The sequence below is a fragment of the Centroberyx affinis genome, unplaced genomic scaffold, assembly GCF_046629955.1.
Source record: "Centroberyx affinis isolate AG114_WGS23_722 - 3 ecotype Tasmania unplaced genomic scaffold, CSIRO-AGI_Caff_v1 ptg001678l_1, whole genome shotgun sequence".
NCBI classification, from domain to species: Eukaryota; Metazoa; Chordata; class Actinopteri; order Beryciformes; family Berycidae; genus Centroberyx; species Centroberyx affinis.
In genome coordinates, this window is record NW_027280098.1 from 4,998 (window position 1) to 31,021 (window position 26,024).

The window sequence follows — 26,024 nt, forward strand, 5'->3', positions numbered from 1 at the left end:
CGGGGCCAGTCTTAAAAGAGTCTACTGGGCTGTCTTATAGTTGTCTGGCAGAAGCAGGTCTATGGGGCAAAGGGGGGAGGGGGAGGGGGGGTGTATAGTAGAAAACAGTCTGTGTTGCTATTGGTTAGGAGGGAGACCAGGGGACAGTCTGCTGCGGTAGTCCATCCAATGACCTCCAGGCTTCAACAGACTGTCCGTCTTGTCTGTATGAGGGGGTGGAGACTGAGGCACAGGCTGTAGACTTGTCTGGTCTAGACTTCGCTCCCGTCCGGTCCGTCTCTCCACGCGTCCCAGCTGGGGTCGGGGGGCGCTCTCATACATGAAAGCCCTTCTCCTGTTCGTGCAGCAGCTGGAGGCGAAGCGTCTGGATGCTGCTGGTGATCCGCCTCTGGTGGCCGATCAGCTCCACCCCGATACGCCTGACATCTCTAGGCCGAGAGGGGAAACACACACGCACACACACACACGCGCAGACGCACGCACGCATATGCACACACACACACACACGCACACACAGACACTATTATAATATTTGCGAGGACCTTCCATTGACTGCATTTATTCCTTAACCTTAACGGAAAATTCCACGCTTCCACTGTCATATGTCATCAATCTGTGATGTTCAATGCATCCTCTGAGCTATTTTGTGATCAATGTTGTAATTTACTTTACTGGTGAACCCACTTTCCCTCAACCTGCTCCATCTACTTCTACCTCAGTTAGTGAGTTCCTACGTTTCCCAGAATGCCTTTGGACAACCCCCAGTTGCTTTCAATTGAAGGTGGATGTATAGGTTAAGTAGCTTGTGAACATTGGGCTGTGTCTGTGAATGCAGCCACGTCCCTTACTCAAAACACAACATGTCTTGAATGACCAGAATGCAATGCAGCTGCGTTGCATTCTGGTCTATTGAGGCTACTGTGAATGGAGAAATTGGTATCTCTGCCTCAGTATGTGACATTGATGAAATAACTTGGTTACGTTTTGGTTCTTCAACTCACTCGATACTCATCCTGGCCACAGAATCCAACGTGTTGAAGCCTGCTGCCACAAAGTTGCTCTTGTACTGGCTCATCTTAATGGAGTCCAGCCAGTCACCGATGGAGATGAACATTGGATAGTCGATCACCTCCCCTGGAGACTCTGGTAGACTGATGCAATCAAAAGCCCAGTTAAGTTCAGATCTGATCAGTTCAGCTCGATTTAACGTACATTTACATTTTAGGCATTTAGTTGACGCTCTTATTCGGAGTGACTTGCAATGAGAGCTAAGGTACTAGAATAAGCCTCAAAAATGATAAGCAACCAAAATTAAAAAGTGCAAAGATTAGAGCCTTTGTGCCCTTACGTTACTCCTATGACCATAGAATAAAACATAGAATAAGAGCTAAAGAGAGAGATGCAAGGCATTTTTAGGAGCAAGTACAGTGAGTGGCGAGGTAAAATCTTTAGTTAAGCTCAGTTCAGTTCAACTCATTACATTTATCCGTCCTCAGCTAGGGCTCCACACTGTACCTCTGGATGTCCTCTACCAGCGGTAGCAGGCTGCTGGGGTTGCGAATCAGTTTATCCAGGAAGGAAACCACGTCGGTGAACTTGGGCCGATGACTCCTCTCCTTCTGCCAGCAGTGCAGCATCAGCTGGTGCAGGGCCACGGGGCAGCCCATCGGCGCCGGCAGCCGGTAGCCCTCCTCGATGGACAGAATCACCTGTAGACATGGAGGGATGGGATGAAGGGTTCGGGAGAAGAAATTGTGTCTCGTCTTGTCGTGGATTCACACATGTATTTGGATGTGGAGGCAGGCTGCTGTATAAGCACGGACAGTAGCCCGAAGAGCCTGAAGCTTGCGTCTTGCACCTTGAGTCTGAAAGCAGCCCATGCAAAAAGCTTGGAGGAAGTCTTGACCACATACATGTGACAAGATTTGGCTGGTCAGAAACGGGTTCTGATATGATGCCTTCCTCCTTCACTATGTACAAAATAGATATATGTGAAACAGACACTCAAAAGTTACATTCTGTGGTCAAAATCAACCTAGAACATCTCAGAAATGGACCACTCCATATTCAAGTCCACCATTCACCATATTACACCTCTAACACACCAAGACCATATCTATATATGAGGACCAGACAAACACAACAAACCCAATAAATAACCTTGCATTCTAGAGCTTTATGGCTTTGCATATTGGGATTTGCGTATGTGGTCTGAGGATCAGTTTTATTTCGTGCAGAACAGCACTAACACAGTAGGGCATATATGGTGGACTTGAACATGGATTTTTCCATTCCAATTTGATTGTGACATCGAATCAAATGTATTTGTGCCTATTTTTCACATAAATCTACTTTGTATATACTCAAAGAAGAAAGGATCCTGTTGTTGTTGATGTTGGTTGCAAGTACAGTGTAAATACAAAAAGAATGACAGCGACATCGTGAGACTGTTTGGGATACATGAATAGTAGCTCTGCCTGAGACATTGTAAGCCTGCATTATTTCCCAGAATCCAGGGAGGATTCTTCTTTGGCTGTTTCATTTCCTGTGTGGGAGAACTGGGTTTGAATTTGGTGTGTAGCACATGTACTCAAACACGGGATCTGTGCAATCAATCAATTTCCCAAACAAACACCAAGTAGTTTCCATAGATCTTGATCTGTGTTGATTAAGTATTAGTAGTAGATCTCCATATCATATCTAAAGGGACTGTGGGAATGTCTATGTGTCTCTGTAGGGAGCTGTGGTGCTGCCTAGACCAGGATGAGACCGCGTTAGGCCGGTTGAGGCTTGGCCGGTCTTTTGCCTTAGAAAGCACTTCTAAGCAATTCCCGAGCAGCACAAATCCCCCCCAAGCCCCGAGACCTTACCAAATGTGTGTGTGCGTGTGTCCGTGTATAAATGTGTGTGTGTCAGGGGTTGAGGGGATTACGGCGGGGCTTTCACACTCAGCGGAGAGAGGGATGGAGCGGCTTCCTCCGCGGACCCTCCAATCCCTGACCGCCGCCCAGGGATCAGCAGGTCGCTCAGCCAGGCTCTGACTCCACAGCTTTAAAAAACCCTCCTCTGCTGGACCCAAGTCCTCTGAAACTCTTTCTCACCTTTAGTGCTCTTTTCCTTCCCCTCTCACTCATCCTTTTCATCCCTTTGGTGAATCTCTCCAGCATTTCTGTTCTCTCTCTCTCTCTCTCTCTCTCTCTCTGATAGGATTTTGATGTGAGAAAACAGTGAGGCAAGGCGTTAAAGGGCGACCACTTTAACCGATATAATGGAAAATAAACTCAGAATTCCCTCAATGGAGTGTGAGGACTAGAATGGAGCCTACTGGGAAAACATTGGTGTTCCCTGGATAAATAAAATGAATGAGGATTCAATGACTCACATCCTGATTGGACATCTCCCAATATGGCCGCTCCCCATACGACATCACTTCCCACATGACGATGCCGTAACTCCACGCATCGCTGGCTGAGGAGAACTTTCTGTATGAGATGGCCTCAGGAGCCGTCCACCGGATAGGGATCTTACCGCCCTGTACACACACATACACACACACACACACACACAGTAATACATAAACAGTGTGCATGCATGAATACACAAACACACAAACACGAGGATCAGCATATTGACTGCATGCTGCGAACAGCACAAGTGGAAAATGCGCTGTGTGACAGGTAAAACCTTGTCACACTTCGGTGATGACCACTGCTTGTAAAAATGTTTATGTACCTGGCAAACCATTACCATGCTGTCATGTTCAATTCAGATTTCATATTCAAACGGAGACATCTCAGTGTAGCCTCAAACCCTGTAAACACTCGTCTCGGGGGCATTTCATCTGGAGGAGGTGGTTCTAAACCAGACGCAGCACTACCTGCCTCAGACAAAGCTCTAACGTCACTGTCTGAGTTAGATGCTACAGAGTTTCTCTAATGCGATGTAGAAAAGCAGAAGATTTCCTTGACTGGGCAGTTTACAGCACATTTCCATTGCCTTCTATGAGACTGCAACAGCAGATGTTTTATCACATATCTCAAGAGTGTTTTGCCTTCCTGGACATTATGAGCTGATCAGATGAACCAGGGCTCTTGTTTTCTAAATGTGTTCTACCACTGAGATTATGATTGCTTCTTTGGCATAGTATGGGATAACCAGGGAATGGAATGGATGGGAAATCCAGCATTGGCTAATGATAATGGATCTGAGGAGCTCCAGTAAGACACATAACATCCATAATACTTAAAAAATACTGTTCCTGCTAAGGCTTTCCAGAGTTAATCCTGAAGCTTACTGTCTCTTCCTGTCCATTTCTCTGTCTTTACTGCCGCCAATTTCCTCCTCTCCTCTCCTCACCTCTGCACTTCTCCTATCTCCTTTCCTTTCCTTTCCATTCTTTTCCTTGCCTTTCCTTTCCTTAGTCCCTTCTTCAGCTTTGACCCAGGGTCTTGTGGGGCAGAAAGTGACTGTTGGAACCATAAACGCAGCATTTCCTCCACATATAATAACCTCAATACAATCCAGAGAATGGAGGTCACTGTAGGCTCAGACAGATTTAAAGAGGAGAGTCTCTTTTACCATCCAGTTTTACCATCTAAGGCAACTCTCTCTCCTATGCCGCCGTAAGGAGAGAAGGAGGGGAGGTTGCTGAAATGTCGAGCCAATATTGGCGTCAGTCTGTAAAACCTGCAGTGAAACCTGCCTCACTCTGCCTTAAGGAGCTGCTAACCCACCTCAAAGAATTTCATTAGTATGGGTTTCAATGGAGAGTTTTAGTGTCCTATGATGGTCTAAATGCTGTTTCAGAGTATCGGTCTTCAAAAACCCATATCAGTTGGATCCTGTCTCCAGTCTCAGCACTGAGTGTGGTGTCGGGGAGGAGCTTTAGAGGAGAAGAGGGTCCTCAGGGTGCTGCTGGTGCTGGTTGTTTTGTGATACAGTATTGATCCCTGAAGGAGAAATTCGTATTTTCTCTTGCCCCCCCCTCCACAGGGAGGTCAGAGGTCAGGGTCTGATACAGAGCAGCACCTCTGGAGCTGGTAGGGATTCAGTGTTTTGCTCAAGGACACTTCAGAGGCTTTTCCACCCTGCCAAGAATACAAGTCTGACTGTTCCCAACACAACTTCCAACAGTGTTCTCTCCAACACAATAGGTTAAGATTGCAGGGGGTAAAGCAAAGTTAGCCATACTGGCAGTGAATATGCTTGCACTGAGAGAAATAATGTGTGGTGAAGGACTCCATGTTATTTCTGTGTGCTGAGGACCTGTGGTTTAAGGGAATTAGTGGCTTCCAAAGCTGCTTCAGATGCATTTTTCAGCAGGCCGGCTTGAATAATTCTCCTCTCATCAAACATGAATGAGGTTCCAGTCAAAGGTAATAGCGACGCCTCCAGCAACTCTAGCAACAATGCAATTTTTTCCCAAACAAGACTTTCAACAAAACAAGACAAAATAGAAAGAACAGTTGTTTCATTCCAAGTGGAACAGGCACAAATGTTCACTTCTACCCCTCTTTCACACTGCCTGGTGGTGACAGTCATGCCAAGACTTTTTCGTGATGTCACTGTTGGGTGTAGGGTCTTTGAAGGCCGATACCAAGTTGCTGATAGACAATGTTAGACATTCAACATCTTGAATTTTTCATGCTGAAAATGAAAAAAAAATCCAAGTAGTCAGTGTCTCCCCCAGAATTGGAAAAGCCTCTTGAACAGCATTTAGACCTTCATGGGACACTAAAACTCTCCACTGAAACCCATGATGATAAATTTTACTATTACTACTACTACTAAGAATAACGATATTCATGCATACATGTGTGGAATTGGATGAAAATGTCACATTGGAAGGTAAGGTCTTCCCATACACCAGGGTTATCAATTCTACAATAAATATGTAATCAATCAAACTGCATCATATCCACCATCATCAGGTGGACAACACTAATATATGGGTCTAACCACAGTTGGGAGCATGTGTTGACCTGGTAAGGATTTCTCTGGTATGTAATAGAACCGGATTAATGCAATTTTGGTAAAACCTGTATCAGTTTACAGAATTAGCTGCTTGGTATTCGTGGATGAAGCATTAGGACGTGTGGTGTACCGTTGTGGTGTAGGCGGCCTCCGGGTCGTCCTCCAGCACTCGGGACAGGCCGAAGTCGGACACCTTACACACCAGGTTGCTGTTGACCAGGATGTTGCGAGCCGCCAGGTCTCGGTGAACGTAGCCCATGTCTGACAGGTACTTCATGCCCGAGGCGATGCCACGCAGCATGCCCACCAGCTGGATGACGGTGAAGTGACCATCATGTTGCTGACAGGGAGAGAGAGAGAGAGAGAGAAGAAGTCACTGCATAAACCAGGAAGTACAGAAAATGATCATGATGATGAAAGTATAGTAATGCATAAAAGAGGGGAGGAAAAAAGAGGGTGCATAAAGAAGGATAGCAGAAAGAGTAAAGCAACATAATGATAATGAGAAAGAGGTTTAGGTTGTAAGCAGCAAGGAAACATACTGTATAGTGACGTAATTCAGTGATTTAGACAGTTCAGATTTCTGCTGACAGGTTATTGACAGGACTATATTTTTGATCACAGGATAACATTAGCCCTGTTTAAGCTTCTCTTAAGCCATGACAGAGATAAATCTAACTTGCCTGCTTGTTTTAGGATTCGTTTTCAGATTTTAATGATTACTTTCGAGCCACAGCTAGGTTTGGTCCCTAGATACGATCCATATCCTTTAACCTAGGCTAAAGACCAAAGAAGACTTTGCTGTCTGGCCCAAAGACTTTGACTGAGGAACAAAGATGAGCAAGATCCTCGTCATCTTTTAAAGATATAGAGAGTGTCTGAGTTTTTACCTATTTTATGCCTTGTTTATTGCCATTGTTCTTAAACCATGTACTGTATGGCAAGTTTGTTGCTGGCCTTATTGTCTCCTCCATCATTGTACTATTGCTTGTAAGTGCAAAACCACTTTGAAAAGAGCTATATAAATAAAGTGTATTATTATCATTACAGACCTATATTTGTTTCCCACAAAAACAGTACCTGAGGGAAGAAACAATACATATGTTCAATATCCCTGATCACTGCAGCACTCACCCTCAGGAACGAGTCCAGTGATCCGTTCTCCATGTATTCCACTACGATCATCACAGGCCGGCCTGCAAGCACACAAACACAACAGTCTGTACTTCTTCAAAGCTGATTTTTCTTGGCACTACTGCTTTATTGGCCAGGAAAGACAGGAGAGAAGAGACACAACTGGAATCAATCACAATGTACATTGGTAAACAACTCAGCCCACTGCACATAAAGCAACTTTTTCACTTTTTTTCATGTCTCAACAAACACAGGACCAACTCAATAGTTGGTGGGAAAACAAAGACGGACAAAGCCTAACTTGAGATCCATCACCGTTCTCCATACAGACTTAACGCTATGCTTTGTGTTGGTATTCAGTATCTTTAAATTTGACTATTTTCATGCCAAAAAATTAAAATTGTCTTCTTGTCAGGGTGGAAAAGCTTCTAAAACAACACTTAGCCCATCATAAGACACTAAAACTCTCCATTGAAACCTCCACTGAATAATAATTATACTAATAATACTAACATTAATACAACTATCCAATCAAAATGTCACATTGGCATCAATTCAGGTTAAGGCCTTCCCATAGATAACCGGTGTAGTATTGATCAATCCTACAATACATAATCAATCACTGTCTCATACCCATCATACTGACTGGACCAGATCTAATTTTACTTATGTGTGTGTGTGTGTGTGTTATCCTTACACAAGTTCACGTATCAAGGGGTTAGGCCTGCAGAGAGTGGACAGTAATCCACAGCAGCCTTGTCTGATTAGAACGCTGTCTCTAATTAGCTTAGCACCGCTATCACTACATTGGGGGGAAGAGAGGGGGGAGAGATGGACGGACGGGGTCAGGTGGACAGAGGAAAAAAAAAAAAAATAGAGTAGGTTTGGTGGAGAGAGGGGATTACGGACTTAGGAGGTGTCTGACGCAGAAGGACAGGGCTAAAGCGAGGGGTTTGAGGGAGAGGAGCGGAGGGAGGGGTGGAGGAGGAGGAGGAAGGGTTAGGGGAGAAACAGGGGCATCGATTCACTAAACACACACTGACACACTAACACTGCCAAAGATCACCTCCATCACCGCCTTATTGTAGATGTGCTGCCTGCTGGCTCCATAGAAAAACTCTTACTCAAGCTAAAATAAGAAATGTGTGAAAGCTGTGCAGCCCTACTAGCCCGTGATTACAGGAGCAGCATGAAATCCAGTCCTCCTGTGGAAAGAAACATTAGATAAGATAAAACTTTAATGATCCCAGTGGGGAAGTTTAGGTCATTCCGACAGCGAAGAACAGAATATAGATAAGAATAGAACGATAAAGTGAACGAAGAAAAATAATATACGGAACATAATGCGATGGTTAATTACAACAAAAAGGTACATTGAAGATAATACAACAAACAGAACGTGTTGCAGAGTATGCAAATGTGCATTGTTGACTCTCCACATTGTTAGATTTACAAAGCAGAAGTGCAAGTGTGCATCTTTATGTTATCAGGTGTACAGACTGCTTATGCACTCAGGCCAATGTCAAAGAGTCTATGCCAACAAACTGTTGGGAACCCTGCCTTATTGTTTTATTTGTGCAAGTTGTTCTATACTTACAGGGCAACTTCATTAATCTGAAGCCCTTGGGAACTAAAGTAATATATGGATTAGTATAAAGTTTGCATTACTGTGTTATTAATCAAAAACATATTTGACATAGAAGCTAAAACTGTGAGAAATGTATGACCAAATCAATCAGTGAGATTACTACTAATTTAATATGAACACATACAACTAAAACACTTGTTTTTTTACATACTGAAATGTCTTATTTCATTTCCCCCCCAAGCCCTATTCTGTTTTATTATCTGTTGTTTCTTTTTCTGCACTTTAAGTCAATATAATACCGGTGGTAGTCGTATTAATAGCAGTATTGTGGTATTATAATCTGTCTTTTTACACTTCTAATAGCATTGACTACAGCTCTAGTCATCCTGTTTTCCTCCTTTTTTCTCATCAATAACTTGACCTACTAATAGACTAAAAAAAAAACAACAGCAGCAAATGAGATTCTTACAGAACACAGCGTAGATCATTAATAATTTGGCAAAGTCAACGCAGTGTTACATATCACAGGTGGCCTAATTATAACCACTTTGCTCATAAAAGAACTATAATTTATACTTAGACTAACAAATCCTTCAACAGCACAACACTAAAAATGTTGAGCAATGCATGCAATCATATGCTTCAGTTTTACTCCCTCTCTGATGTACCTGTTACATCATCATCATCATCATCATCATAATTATTATCTGCTGGGGCCAATGGCTGCCAGCTTGTTTGCATACAAAACAGTCAGTTTATCACATTTTGTTGCATATTATTTCTAATTTGTGCATCCCTTTTCTCTCTATTTGTTCACAACTAGACTGAAACTAGACTTCTTGAACTTGTCATTAAGTCATGAGTCGACCAATCACATTGTAAAACAAGCCTGGGATTGACCAATCCGGGGGGGGGGCGCACTAACCCCCCTATCAGCCTCTAGGTGGATTTTGTTGTGCATGTGGAGGGACGTGTCAGTAGCTCTGTGTGTGTGTGTGTGTGTGTGTCTACCGCTGCCAGTCTGACAGAGAAAAAGAGAGAGGGGGGCCGGCAAAACCACACAGACACACATCAGCAGTCGATTCATGCATCAAGTCAAGTTGGTCAGTTTGTAAAACTGTTCCATCTCGGTCCCCCCCCCCCACCGGGATTCGTCCCGCTTCCCCCGATTAGCCACTCTGTCGCGCGGCCCAAACCATTAGTTAGAAAGACGTACAACCACAATATCTTTCTAAAAAATGTTATTGTTTCCCCACAGAGGATCCCTATGGTGTTGCAGACTGACTGGTTTACAGCTGGCAGGCGGCTAGCCAGGCTTGTGTACTGCTGAGCTGTAAACCATTCGGAACTGCTGGAAAGAGAAATAATGGAAGGCTTACTGTAGCGCAGTAACAACATGGTATCACACTTCAAATTCAAGACATTGTTTTTTTTTTACCACAGCAAAACAAATGGGAATATGAAAAATCACAGCACATGGGAAGATTCCCTGGATCACATCACCCTGCTTTCTAATAGTTTTCAACAATCACAAGCCTGAACTTTAAATGCCAATGTACGGCTCAGTCAAATTTTTTAACTCACTTGGGCTATATTGTTTGACTGGCAAAAGCCTTTCACAACATATATTATTCATTCTTCATCTATAAGTCATAGTAGGACATTTTGAATATATTTTCTTTTCAAAATTGTTCCAATTTGACCTTTCTTGTTGGGACGTCTTATACCAGGTGCCTCCAATATGTCCGAATGGGCTTTTAGAGTGCAGGGTGTTTTCAGTCAGTGCATTTGATTTCAGTTTTTGGGGTTTCAAAGAAAAATAAACTATAATCCCTCCATCACTATATATGAAAGTACAAATGAAAGTGCACTTTCTCTTCTTTAATTTTACTATAGAAGTCAACAAATAAATTTGACATTAAAAAAACAACTCGGGTTTTGACCTGGGTTCGAATCCGGCCCGCGGTCCTTTGCTGCATGTCTCTCTCTCTCACTATATCTGTCCAATAAATCATAAAATGCCAAAGAAAAGAAAAAAAAAAAAAAACAACAACTCAAAAGTGCACCCTCTGTACTCAGGCTCCCCTGGCACTGGTAAGGATGCGGTGTCATGCTCCACTGCTGCATTATAATGTAAAACAACGCAATTCTGTTGTCACTTCTGAATCCCACGACATCTCGGCCGGTGGTTTGTATTCAACGGGAAACGGAGACGAGGAGACTTGATGTTAATTAAAACTCAGAAACCCCGCTGCTCACCCACGAAATACATTTCACAGCTTCTGTGAAATGTCATAACACAACTAATTGACTCATGCCACCGCTGTCTCACACCCTTACGAAAACAACATACATTTTGTGACAGGCAATAAGAGAACCCCTGATGTGAGTGATTGTTTCAGGGACTACAAAATCTGATTAGAGGAAAGAGAGAGACAGGAGGTGAGAACTGACCCCAGAGAGGACACTGTCATGGTTATATAACCTATTTGCCGCTGAATGAACAAGTAAAGCTGTAATTTATGGTCACGGACAGGAAATATTTATGTTCATTTTGTGTGCTAACGATCAGGCTGTAAAACAGATAACTTGAATTGTGAAGGACCTTTAAAATGTACAAGGAAGGGGCATTTTTACATTTTAAAATTCTAGTATAAGTCCTCATAGTCAAGAAACAAACAAGTACATGGTGTTGGTGCATTCCTAATATATAGCAGTAGCACAAAACCAGTACACCCCCCGGAGGGTTCTGGGAAATGGTGGCTGTGTTTAGCCTGTAAATAAATTCTAAATCAACCTGAGTGTAATTTTTGTCCCTGCCTGTACTTTCCCATCTGAGCGTCTGAGCTACAGTTTATATTACTGAAGATCAATCAAGCAAAGCACTGGCAATGGAAATTCCGACCCCTGATGTATTTGCCCAATCGCCCATTCTCCAGACACTAGAGAAAGGAGATATTTCAATTATGGAAAGAAAAAACAGAGCAAGTTTCAAGTTGAATTTGTGCAAATGCATGACATTTTGGTACAGAAGACCCATTTTGGACCAAATAGGCCCATAATAGCTTTTTGAAATCAGCAAAAGTCTTATTCACATAACCCCAAAAAAGTATTTTTCCCACATAAATTCAGAAGTGATAGATGATAACTCTCATTAGACCAGTGGTTCTCAACGTGGGGTCCGGGGACCACATGGGGTCCTTGAGGGAGTTCCGGGGGGTCCCCAGCAAATTGATGAATGGTTAAACTTCAGCATTATTTCATTTGCAAGAAGTTAACACAATTAGAGAATGTAGAAGAATGACTCTCTTGATGATAGTTTCACTGTTATCTCTCTACATACAATACAAATAGTCATGGAATTCTGGACAAATTGTGTTAACTTCTTGTAAATTTAATGATGCTGAAGTTTAACAATTCATCAATTTGCTGGGGACCCCCTGGAATCCCCTCAAGGACCCCTGGTGGTCCCCGGACCCCACGTTGAGAATCATTGCATTAGACGATAGTAAATTACACAGCTTTCGTGAACTAATTAGCGAGGTCTGGAAACACTATATGGATCTGCGGTGCGGTGCGTGAACGAAACCAAGCGCACCTGTTTACCAGAGCCTAATGTGTCACCTGTTATTCCAGTGCAGGTATGGCAGTCAGTCACAGCACAATACTCTCCTTAATTAGTCTCTGAAGAACAACAACAGATGGAGGGAGAGAAAGACAGAGAGAGAGAGAGAGAGAGAGAGAGAGAGAGAGAGAGAGAGAGAGAGAGAGAGAGAGACAGGCAGACAGACAGGCTGAAAAAGGACATTGGAATAATTTGTCTCTCTATATGATGCCGTTGCCAAGCACAAGAAGGCTGTTGTGCATTGAGCTGTTATGTGTGTATATACAGTATGTGTGTGTGTGTGTGTGTAAGTGTGTGTGTATTTGCTGGCATTGGAAATGGCTTGTTCTGATGACTCACTCCCTTACAAACCCAAATGACTAGAAGATAGAAAGAATAAACCCGGCTGCTCCTTCTTGTGATCCATCTTGAACGGTGAAAGCAGGATTCAGTACTCTCTAACATTACACTGCTCCTGCAGCATGCTGCACAGTGGTTGAGAATGCATGTCAGAGTGCTGTTTGCACTTGTATTGATTGATTTTAAATATTATTAATATTATTATTAATTCATTATTATTAATATTTATTAAAAGTTAAAGTGATTTACAGGCTTTAGCAGTCCAGCTTGACTGCCTGCAGTAACTAGGGATTAATGTCTTTTTGTCACAAGGTGTCGCCACTTAATTTGAATAAAAATCACACTGCAGAGTGATTGGATTAGATGTGAAACAGCAGTCTGTTATTCAGAATTAACAGACCGCAGAATGTGTTCACTGGAACTGAACAAAGATGTGTAAGAAAAAGCTTTAGTTCCTTTCCTTGACCACAGCTAGTGGACATGTTTCTATTATTTCAATTTTGATATCAGATGTCGGACCAGAGAAGTCCACAGCTTCAGGAGTGGCAGTCCGAAAGCTGTCAGCGCAAAATATCGGCTTCCATCCCATAATCTCAGTATGGGTATCAGCCTTCAAACACTCGTATCGGTGCAGTCCTAGTCAGCGGGGTCAGAGCCGAGGAGTGTCCTCTATCTAGATGCAGGCAGAGGGTTGAGAGTCTTCAGGGGACACATTTATATTCACAGCCCTGTCTCACTTTATACACCCTCTGTAAAAACAACCATATGTTGCACTGGGTGAGCCCCGTAAAACAGAGCTCGTTAACAGGTCTACACACACACACACACACACACACACACACACACACTAACCTTGTGTGGATGATAACGTATATATGCCTGCACAAAAAAAGTGACATGACTTACACAACCATGCACGCTGGCCACCCACACACACACACACACACACACACACACACACACACACACACACACACACACTGATGCAGTAACAATTCTGTTGCTCAAGAGGTAGGCTACCCACAGAGGTACCACTTCAAATCCTTTGCTCCCTGAATATTTAAATATAAAAATAGAGTCCGAGCCAAAATACAAAGGTATTTGCTTGACACACTGCGCTGGTTTGATCACACATTCAGACTCAAATTACCATACAACTGAAACCTGAAACAACACAATGTCTGTTAAGTTTGTTCTAGGTTGTTGTCCATCTGTTTGTTTGTTTGTTTGTCTGTCCCATGCAACATCTCAGACACCACTCATATGATTTGAACAAACACTGGGTGAAATGATGTGTGTGTGTGTGCTGCGTTCCAGCATTTTCAAAATTACACTGATTGGTGCAATTCAGGTGCTAAAATTACAGGTCAAAACAAGGTGAAACATTTGTTCCAGATTGGTTCAGAGGTGGGGAGTGCATCATTCATGGGCCAGACGTGCTGCTTTCTTTAAAGGGAAAGCAGGATGAGAGACAAAATAGTCAAATGTTTCTCTCAATGATGCATTAAAACAGATGTTTACCATGAATTCCATGAAAATATGCTGACTGACCATTACTTAGGTAACCTTTACAGTTAGCTAACTTTAACAAATGAAAACTAACTTAGTGCTAGTTCCATGGTTACCAGCTGTTAGCGTCTTGGCTAACGGCTGTCTAGATTACTACAAAGCAAAGACAGCCAACAATGGTGACCGGCTACAGCTGCAGCTGAACACTAACAAACAAAACCAAAAAACGACTTCGCCAAAAATCTGAAAATATAACAATGAAAAATCAAATCACCAATAATAGCCCACTAGGCCTACTACAACTTAGAAACTAATGTTATTGCTAACGTACAGTACAGTTAGCAAGGCCTCCTACACTAATCTTACATCTTCAACAAAGGATTAAGCCCACTTATAAAGAATGAAGACCAGCAAACAATATGCAAAACCTAAATCAAACAATCTAATGTTGTAAAATGACACAACTACACTCATTGGGAAGTCTTTCCCACACACAATTTGAATTGCAGAGAAATGTGAAATGGAAAAATCAATCTTCCAATATAACTACAGAGAAACCTAGTGTCAGCAGCATCAGTAACTTACAGGACATCAGCTGGTCTATGAAGGATACTACCACTGGCATCCACAACAAGGACCTAATGAAAATACTACAGGCTCTTAGACACATCAGCACATGGAGATGTTGAACCATCTGATGAGCAGAAACATCTCAACCAACACATCCCCAAATTCACATACAAGTCATAGAAACTACAACTCCCACCATTCCTCTTACTTTTGGTGACCACGCCCTCCAGCCTGATGATGTTGGGGTGGTCAAACTGGCCCATGATTGACGCCTCTCGCAGGAAGTCCCGCCTCTGCCGCTCCACATAGCCGCCCTTCAGCGTCTTTATTGCCACGGCGATCTCCTTCTTCCCCGGCGTCCGCAGGCGACCGCTGCACACCTCGCCAAACTCACCTGGAACACACACACACACACACACACACTCAGTAAGCAGCCCATCACAGAACGTCAGTCCTTCATCAGTACCACCAGCAGGTACCGCATTACACCACCTGGGGGCAGTGTTGCAGTTCACATCTTAAAACCCAGCCTGATGCCTCCTCTCTGATTAGTTCAACTTTATCAAAGTCTCTTTTTGCACCTTCTAAAAAAACAAGCCTAGAATCTATTCTTAGACTGTCTTTTGTTCTCTAAACCAGTTAAAGCTTTAATATTTGTACGGTCTAGGCTGAGAAAATGACAGTGAGACACTGGGAGACAGAAAATGAGTGCTGTACTGTATATGATGGAGTAGACGCAGTTCATGGCAATTATATATGGGGAATGAAAATAGATCATCTCCTATGGCAGATTTCACAGCGTTGCTAATATGAAACCAGTATGAACTGATCCTCTTCCGCCCACATAGGCAAACAGCAAAGCAGTGAGAATCAAATGGATGTGTGTGTGTGTGTGTGTGTGTGCTTACCGGCTCCGATCACTCTCTCGATGCGGATCCGAGACGGGTCGATCTCCTTAGTGAACTCGTGGACGGCCTGGGTGGGGTCTTCATAGGTATCAGGGTCCACATAGGTCTTTATCCCTGGGAACGGGACTGGGGACAGAGAGAATGATAGAGAGAGAAAGATGAAGAGTGTGTGGGTGAAAGACACATTTTTCATATCATGAGCAGGGATGTAGTTCATTCATTTTAGGTGAGTAAAATGATGGTAAAGACATAAATCTTTATGATGTTAATTCATAGTAGGCCTAAGTAAACTGATATAAGTTACATATATGAGGATTGTAAGGGGAAAAAATTAAAACTATCATACTAGAAAGTATAATTGATTTTTGTTTCTATTGGTTGTTTCCCTTACAGTATGAGAAAAATATGAGGTGAATATAGTGACAAGGAATTCTTGTCATACATTCCCACTAATCTACGGAGGACAATGAGGAAGTGATGAGGAAGTTAAATCATTAATTCCAATTAAAAAAACAAACAAAAAAATGTATTGCTACTTCTATTACTACTACTACTGCTACTACTACTAGTACTAATTTTATTACTGCTAGTAGTACTTCTACTCTACTATTAATAATAGTACTACTAATGTTACTACTACTGTTACTAATACTGCTACTACTACTAGTAGTACCACTGCTGCTAATATACTACTATACTACTACTATAAATAATAATATAGATAAAAATATATACATTTCTGTGGATATCCAAACATTATCACACAGCATAATACTATGTTCTACATCTTGCAGAAAGAGTAGACACACACACACACACACACACACACACACACACAGTATGTCTGTCCCTGAGAAGCGGCAGGGTGGCAAAGTGAGTGGTGAGCCTGTCCTTCAGCCGCAGCAGGGTCTAAGCCCCTGCAAGCATCCTCCCTGCTGAAGAGTCCTTGAGCAAAACACTGAATCCCTACCAGCTGCAGGGCTGCTGCTCCGTATGTGACCCTGACCTCTGACCTCTCTGTGGAGGGGGGAGGGAGGGGAAGGAGGAGGAGGGGGGGGGGGGGGGGGGGGGGGGGGGGGGGGGGGGCAAGGCACAAGTTGAATTTCTCCTTCAGGGATCAATACAGTATAAAGAACAACAATCAGTCGTCTCTGATGCGTGAACCGGCACCAGCAACACCCTGAGGACCCTGTTCTCCTCTAAAGCTCCTCCCCAACACCACACTCAGTGCTGAGGCTGGAGACAGGATCCAACTGATATGGGTTTTTAAAGGCCTAAAGCAATATTTTGGGATGTTTTTTTGGCAATATGCACTATTGAGTGTCATGGGACACTAAAACTCTCCATTGAAACCCATACTAACAATTTTTTTTCAGGTGGGTTAGCAGCTCCTTAAAGGAATAGTTCACCCAAAAATCGAAATTTGGTTATTATCTACTCACAATCATGTCAGTCGAAACACTGGTGTAATTTGTATAAATTGCACACAGCAAGTTTGCTAGAGCTGCTCCATATCCGCTTTCTCCAAAAGAACTACAGTGTCCAGGTCCTGGTTCTTCTTTAGAGTTCCAAAAATGGCAAAAAAAATGACCATAAAATTACTCCAAACCGTATCACGCAAGCCAAAGCCAAACGACTGCACTGTGGGTCCAAAAGTCCAACATTCACCTCATTATCTCCTAGATAACTGTCACAACAGTTATCTAGCAAGCAGATGCTGCCTTCAAGTGCTGTCGGAAATATTGTAATTACAGGTAAAACACACTTGAACTGGGTCATTTTTTTTTGCCGTTTTTGGAAGTCTAATGAACCAGGACCCGGCCACTTTAGCTCTTTTGGAGAAGGCTGATATGGAGCAGCGCTAGCAAACTCACTGTGTGATGTGGATATACAAAGTTTTTCGACTGACATGAGTGTGAGTAGATAATGACCACATTTTCATTTTATTTCATCATTTGGGTGCAGTATTCCTTTAAGGCAGAGTGAGGCATGTTTCATTACAGGTTTTACAGACCGACACCCCTGAAGCTGTGGAGTAAAATCCTCCCACACCACACTGGAATGATTTCTCTGGCCAGACATCTTAAAAAATAACGATTAATAATTAATCGTAGTCATGCATACTTGTGTGTGGAATCTGATCAAAACGATGCATTAGACTTAGGAGTAGACTGATATATCGACTAGCTGTGGTCATGTAGCTGTGTGATGTCTGATGGCACGCGCGCACACACACACACACACACACACACACACACACACACACACACACACACACACACACGTCTTACTTATGTAATTTTTGGGGTATTTACATAGACTTACATTCATTTCCTGGAGACTTAACCTAACCATAACCATAACCATAACCACTACTCTACTTGCCTAAACCACACACACACACACACACACACACACACACACACACACACACACACACACACACACACACACTTTCCTGAGGTGTGTGTTTTAATCTTGAATCTCCAAGAACTATCTGCCTACTCTTTAGCCCACTTCAAAAACTAATTTCTCTTCATGTATCCCTCTCTTCCTCCTCTCTCTCTCTCTCCTTTTGCCGTGTTCCGATCTTTCTTCTCTCCAGGCTCAACTCTTCCCTTCCGCCTCTCCTCTTCTCTTTGTCCTCTACTCTTTCCCTCTATCCTCCAACCTGTCTGCCCTCATCCTTGTCTCTCTCTCCCTTTCGATTTCTCCTCGCCTCGCCTCCGTCTTCGTCATTCCTTTCACATTCAAACATCTTTCTCTTTTCGCCTCTCATCTCCCAGCATTGGTACCCCCTCCCTTCATTCCAATCTACCTGTGTTTTTCATCTCAGGGATGAAATAAAGTTGGGTATGAAAGAAAAATGACAGTGAAAAGGTAAAAGGGGGGAATCAGAGAGTTGAGGAATGAAATTCTGAAATTAATCCCCAAAAAAATAAATAAAAAATAAAAAAAAACCTCAAGGACATCAAATGAAACCTGGAGGGAGGCGAGGAGGGGCGGCCGGCGACAAAGAGGGGAGGAAGAGGAGGAATAGGAAGAGGAGGGACGGAGAGGAAGGAGGAAGGGTTGGAAGATGGTGGTTCTGTTGATTTGTTTAAAGGTGGCAATCTATCACTCTAGCACCTCTGTTTCTGTCTGAAGAAGGAAAATTCCCTAGAAACTAGAGCGAGAGAGAGGTGCGTTACCAATCCCTCAAAGGCTGCTACAGGTAGAGGTGAGGGACACACTTCATCCCCCCCCCCCCCCTTCACTTCAAAAACAAATTGAAGGGACTGTGGAATAGCAGCTTTCGCCGCGAATTGATTGCACACGGCACGTTCGCGGCTCCGCTCTTCTCTCAAGGGTGGACGTCTCAGACCGTAAAACGGATGAACACGGACAATAAAGGAAAGCGTTTACGTGGGGAAAGTGCTCTTTTTAAGCTAGGTTTCTTCCATACTTTAAGAGCCACCCCCTTTGAAAAACCAGGCACAAACCATTAGCGGTAAAAACAACAACACTCAGCTGGTCTGGGAAACTGGGCTGTTGAGTGAAAAAGAGGAAACAAAGAGAAAGGAGAAGCACGGAAGAGCGAGTTGTGAGGGAGATACTGTGAGAGCAGGTGAAAATGGAAAAAGAGAGAGAGAAGAAACAGATGAAGAAAGAGAGGAAAGACAAGTGAACAAGAGAGAGATGAAGAGGAGGAGGAAGAAGGAATGTGTTCAAAATGATGAGATACATCAATCCCTGTAGGGAAATTGTCTTGTCTCTTGCCCAGATGTTCTTTTTCCCCCAAGTAGTGAAGTAAATAAATACAAGCATGGAGTTGATGAAGCCTTTATAATTCATGTCTAGCTGCTCATTTCTTTAAATAAAAAACAAAAATCTACGGGGCTGTTACCGGTACCTGCATGAGAATGAGGAGGAAAGGAGACACATAAGGTGATTTAAAGGAAAAATCCACCCTAAAACACTGTCAAAAAACAGCTATTGGTGATGTACCTTGCATTCCTAAGTCCATTTTAGTGTATTTTTTCTTATTCCTGTGGATAACTAGCCACATGTAGAGATATTTTCAGCATAGCTACAATGGAGATCAATAGCAGATTTTGTTTCAGCGATCTAAAACACCAACAGTAAACGTCAGGTTCTGGTGTCAGTTCCTAATCCTAAAGTAGTTCTACTATTTCGCTTTTATTCCTCCACATCTTTCCCTGGTTTTATCGGATCCACTGTGCGTTTTCAGTCGCGGAGTCACCACCTGAGACACTGAATCTGAACCGGCTCTGCTAACCCCGAGTGCCCCGGCTGCTTCTCGTGTCTTATTGCTTTTTTATTCCTTTTAATCCTTTTATGGACTTTTAGCTAGACTAAAACTTCCATTTGTCACCCTGGGCTTTGCTATGCCCTCGCCCCTCTCATTTTCCGTGTGAACTGCGTCAAAATCTGCAACACCGCAAACTAAATTTCATCTGTAAAAATGAAAGTGAAGGAAAGAAATCAGCCTTACCATGTCCATTCTGATAGTTGGTCCTCCTCTTCTCCTCTGAGCTCATCTTGGCCTTGATGTACCACTGACACCTGGAAAACACACAATCATATACAAGCTTAGTCGTGTAGTAATGTATTCCTCAGTTACATTAATATTGATATTAGCAGCCAAAAATATATAGTCACTTTTATCACCTCTTGAAGTTGAATTAAAGCTGTGATTACTCCCATCGGCCCATAAATTTTCAAAATTAGTCATCTCGCTCTTTCAGTTGATGAAACACCTACTAACACCCTTTTGAATGTGTAATTCCTCTGGGTGATATTCCCACTACTTGGATTGTATCCATGGCGATGGGCATCAACACTGTTTGGCTGTCTGTCTCATTCACAGGAGAGGAAACTGACTTATCCTGATTTTAGAAGGGAAGAGATGATGCCAGTTGGCGGCTTGAGGGTTCTGTCTGCTTGGGACAGAGGGATAGTTTCTCATAAGCTGATGATTGCCATAAGAATAAGATACCAGTCAGTCAAAGATGGGGCATGGACTGATTTCCAACCTTGCTGAAATGACCCCTCATGCCCCTAAAATGCCACAGTAACCCCAGCTGCTATGATATTACCCTCCAACCGGTTATTCATTTGAGTATCTCAGTGATTTTGGCATGGTTTAGATACTGCAAATAAAGCCTATCCATCATTACATTGTGCATTTAGTCCTAAGATCTTACTGTTAAAACAAATGAAAAATTCTGCCAATGGGCTGGGACAATTCCACTTGTCACTAAAGCAGTTTGACTTACTTAAAAAAAAAATCAAGTGTCTTTAAACAAGGCAGAATGAGGCAGATCACTCCACTAGTATCAATAAAATGACACTTGATTTGCACTGGAAACAAATGGATTTATCTCACCTCATTAGTATTGTTTTTTTCACTTGCTTAAAAAAACTAAAATATTTATGACTCAATACAAGATTAAGTGACATGTGGTAATGTGTGGTGACTTGCCTTTCAATACACCATTTGGTTAACATCACATAATTCTTTATACCATGCAACAACCCCAAGGTTCATTCAATTCACACTGTTTTGTTCCAAATCTCTCGAAGAAAATGTAGGTGAGTGTGTGTGTGTGCGTCAGTGTCACTCTCTCACTTTTATTTAGTATCACCAGTCCAATTAAAGATGCAGTGCTATACATACTCAATGTTTCACTAAACTGTGTGTGTGTGTGTGTGTGTGTGTGTGTGTGTGTGTGTGTGTGTGTGTGTGTGTGTGTTGGTGTGGGTACATTTTTGCAGCTTTTAGAGGTGAAATTGAGATGTTCTTCATAATAACTTATGTCCGTGTGTGTGCTTCTGGTGTTTCTGTTCACACTTTTGTGTGCTTTTTACACACACACACACACACACACACACACACACACACACACACACACACACACTACTGCAGATGGGGCGTACTATTCATAGCCTACTCTTAACCCACTCATACACTCTAGTCTGAAAAAATAGTGGCACCTGTAGTTCACTTTAACAACTTCATGAACTTCTCATTCCTATTGAAACTGAAGGCAATTAAAAATCTGCCTCCAGATTTATGGGAGGATACGGAGAGGTGAGCACCCTCATATGTGGGCAAAATAGAGCAAAATAAGAAGGGAGGAAGAGGATGAAGTGGAAAGGAGGAAGGGAAAGAGATGAAGACAGATCTGATGCAGATACAGCAGACGGAGAGAGAACAAGCCCTACAGAGAGAAACCAGATGAAGGGGGATTGCAGAGGTGCAGCAATATCTGAGAAAGGCTAATTAGCCTATTAAAGTAATAATCCATGACATTTTCATATAGATAAATGTCCGTTTTGCTACTCTCTATCGCCAATTGACACAATAGTGATTCAACCTATATCCAGTTCATGAAAGCCTTCACATTATCTGTTCTAAACTCCTGGTGTCTGGTAGCTCTTTGCTGGGAAAAATCCTCTGATGCACAAGAAGTTATGCGTTTTAAATTTCTGGCAGTTTGTTTGGAATAAACAGAAGAAGAACTGGGTAGTTACCATGAGCAGTGATAGCCACCATGGCTGAACAGACAAAGAAAAGAGAAACTCAAACTGCATCAATAGATAATCCAAGGAAAAAGACGTCACAGCACTGGACACACTGTTTGATTGACAAGTGATCTCTGGGAAGAGCAGTGCAGACGAATGAGCGCTTAGCACTAAAATGGAGACAAAAAATAAACAAAAACCCGCCCAAAAACAAGGAGGATAGGCAGTAGGAGTCTGGCCATGCCCTTTTTGATGGATGGATGGATGGAGGGAGGGATGGCAAGCAGAGGGGGAGGATGGAGAGATGAAGTGATAAAGATGGAGCAGGTGTGATTTGGTGTTCAGTGCTGGAGCTCTATAAAAACCACAAAACTCATACACACACACGCACACACACACACACACACACACGCAAACATATTCACAGTGAGAATGAAATGGTTTTGCTCAACATACTGTAGGAGTCATACACACGCGTGCAAACACCCACACATGCACACCCTGCCTCTTCCCCCTGTGTGTGTGAGTGACAGTTTATCATCTGGTGTTGAGAGGCTGACAGACAGCCAACAACTGATAGAGAGCTGCTGCCAAGGAAGTCTGGAAAACTGAGAGATTAGATGACAGCATCTGCAAAAGACTATAGAGGACCTTATCCAACTGCGTGCTATATTGAAATCAAAAATGAGGCTGGGGCAGAGGAGGCTGCAAACGCCCGATCAGAATCACAGCCAGAACCAGAATCACTTCAACCGCCAAGTACAAGAAATGAACAGAAATTTGCTTTAGTCACATTGATTTAGGTGTTTCCATCAGCTGGGTTGAAGTGAATAAATTGGTGTCTTGGATGCCAAAAACCATAAGAAAAATGTAAAGAGTGTTTAAGAACTAATTAGTATTGGACAAGTTGTTATTGTTAATTGGTGTCAGCTGATGTTGGCCTTATATCATGCTGTCTGAAGACCAAAACAAAGAAATTCCCCTGGTAATATTCTGATGCACCAACTAATGATCATACAGCCATGATGAAGACATGTTTACATGGTAGATGACATTTCTGGGAGGTCAGATATTTCACAGACCGTTCAGAACGTCCAAAGCCACTTTTGAACTGTTGTGCAATGAAATTTAATCATTAGGGTTGATCATGCCGAGCCAAAATCATTATTTATTCAACCTCGCTATTTATCATTTTCATGCGAGCATAAAAACGTTTGCAATACTGAGGAATTGATCAAATTTTCTTTCTGTTTTCACTGATAATTGACAACTAACATGATACAGTAGCCTACATACTGACACACATGATACAAAGGCTGCAGGACTTCAAATACAGTGCAAAGGGACTGTGGACATAGATTATACAAATCACAATGCATATATGCAAAAGCAGGAAATTCAATATTCTATATTTACAGTGTGGATTCAGCTGTAGTGAATGACTAGTAGTGCACTGATCCAGTGGATGTGGAAGTCATACAGAATAGAATGAGATGCATGAAATCATCTTATATCAAATCCCATGTCACGGCACACTTTTCATAATGATCATAATGAAAGGCAGGAACCATTTTCCCCATCTACAATCACACTACTGGTGTTTGCTTGCTGCTCATTCACTCCCAAACACATACAAATCTATGGTGAAAATTACACCAGTTAAAACAATTTACAGTCAGTGAATTATCAGCAATCCAATCCGTGTATATCATTAAAGTCAGTTAGTGGCTCAGTTTCCTAGATACCCATCATGACAGTATAGCAGAGTGGGACTAAAATATACAGAGAGGAAGAAGGAACGCAGAAGGCTGAAACACCGACGATAACAGAGAGGGAAAGATGGGAGAAAGCAGATAATGAACTAGTATCTGGTTTGATCACAGAGGGCCGTATTTACTGAGAGGCGCGCTAATTACTGCCATGTGCAAAAACTTCATAAGTGCAGCTTTCTCTAGTTTAGCGCCTGATTCATTAAGACCACTTATGTAAATGAGGTCAGTTGCAATTTTCCAATCAAAATACCTGTGGCACAGAAAGTGCGCATGTCTGTGCAGGTGAGAGATCAGACTGATTCCTCACTGTGGCCACTGGTAGTTTTGTCAATGCAGGTATGGCACGACTTGGTCCGAGGCTCCAGTTATTTTTTATTTAATCAAGCGGTGATAAAATAATATCAGTATTATTAAAAGCACTTTTTTCTAGCGTAAAATCATCATGGAGCATCAGCTTCACCTGCGTTTTGTGGAACATGGATCATTTGCTGTCACTCTTTAGTTCATATAGGCCAATGGTTCTCAACATGGGGTCCGGGGACCACCAGGGGTCCTTGAGGGGTTTACAGGGGGTCCCCAGCAAAATTCTGAATTGTTCAACTTCACCATTATTTAATTTACAAGAAATTAATACACTTGGAGAATGTAGAAGAAATGTAGACAAAATCGTATCTCACAATAAAAATATTCTCAGATTTGGGTCAATTGGGGATCCGTGAGCCTAATTTGTACTACATTAGGGGTCCTTCATATGAAAAAGGTTGAGAATCACTGATATAGGCTACCGAAATTTGAAATAACTGCTCTAAATCAACTAGCAGTGAAAACGCCCTGACTGTAGCGGCGGAACAACGCATGCTCGTCTGAGTGTGTGTGGCTTCATGTGAACAGGTCTGCGAGCCTCCCTCCCTTTGAAGACTTAACATAATCCGGGTTGCCAGATTAGAGCAGATGTCAGAGGGCTATGAGCCGCGGGTTGCCAGGTTGGGTTCCCGCTAAGTGAAGTCTGCGGGGGCCTGGACACTGATAGACAGAGCAGATAACGTGGCGGGTAACACTGGCACAGAGGAGGAGAGGGGGATTTGGAAAGCCACTGTTGACCTCTGCTGATGGGGTCAAGCTGTTCATTAAAGAAATGGTGGCATGTGCCTTTATCTGTCTTTTCCAGTCCTATCCCCTGATCCCCTTTATCCGCCTATCCCTCTGTCTCTCCGGCTTTCATGTTGAAAAGAGGCCGCACACACCGACACAAGACAACGCACACAAAGACAGTTAACACACACACGCAGACAGCTGACACACACACACACACACACACACACACACACACAGACAGTTATCATACACACAAAGACAGCTAACGCACACAAAGACCTTGGCTTTCTCAGCCGCTCTCTGGCCTATTGAGATTGAGTATTTGCTACAGTATAGTAACATATTCACACACACATATGCGTAAGCACTACACACACACACACAAGGCAGAATGGGATGAGAGGAAGAATCTGGCCTAATACTGGAGACACACATACTCACACACATCCATACACAGATTCTCTCTCTCTCTCTCTCTCTCTCTCTCTCTCTCTCTTTCTCTCTCTCACACACGCACACACACACACACACATACACACACACACCTCAATTAGACAACCTTGCCCAGAGCCGTAATCAAAGCATCAATGTAATCCAAACCACTCCTCTCTCGCCCTAACATCCCTTGTAGTCACTTCAGCATGCCAGATCTCTCTGCCTCGGAGGCTAGAGAGGGCAGCGAAGGAAAGAGGGATGAAAGGAAAGAAGGACAAGAGGGTGAAAGAATTAAAGAGAACGACAGAAGGACAAATCAAGGATGGACACGTACACTAAACTCTTGGGCCGGGCTATATCTGCGTAGGCGCTGCGGCTTTGAGCTCGCAGTTTGCGGTATAAGCCTCTGCCCGCGCAAGCTAGCATGAGCAGATCCAAACATACAGCGGATGTAAAGCTAGCGAGCTGTTAGGCTAACCGGCCGTTAAAACCCCTCGTATATCTCCTCTTATCGCTGTTGTACACACAAAGCCGTACAAACCGAAAAG

The 26,024-nt window shown here is 42.9% G+C and overlaps 1 protein-coding gene across 1 annotated transcript in view; it reads right to left on the reverse strand.

The window, feature by feature from the left end:
• Nucleotides 1-313: 313 nt before the first annotated feature.
• The window catches only part of LOC139651520 (ephrin type-A receptor 6-like), a 179,584-nt gene continuing 153,873 nt past the window's right edge, over nt 314-26,024 (reverse strand). The window contains exons 9-17 of the mRNA XM_071528466.1: nt 20,142-20,212; nt 15,647-15,772; nt 14,947-15,132; nt 7,108-7,169; nt 6,104-6,313; nt 3,383-3,532; nt 1,516-1,709; nt 1,002-1,151; nt 314-428 (exon numbers count right to left, since the gene is read on the reverse strand). Of these exons, the coding sequence (XP_071384567.1) occupies nt 314-428; nt 1,002-1,151; nt 1,516-1,709; nt 3,383-3,532; nt 6,104-6,313; nt 7,108-7,169; nt 14,947-15,132; nt 15,647-15,772; nt 20,142-20,212 (1,264 nt within the window). The remainder of the gene's footprint in view (nt 429-1,001; nt 1,152-1,515; nt 1,710-3,382; nt 3,533-6,103; nt 6,314-7,107; nt 7,170-14,946; nt 15,133-15,646; nt 15,773-20,141; nt 20,213-26,024) is intronic.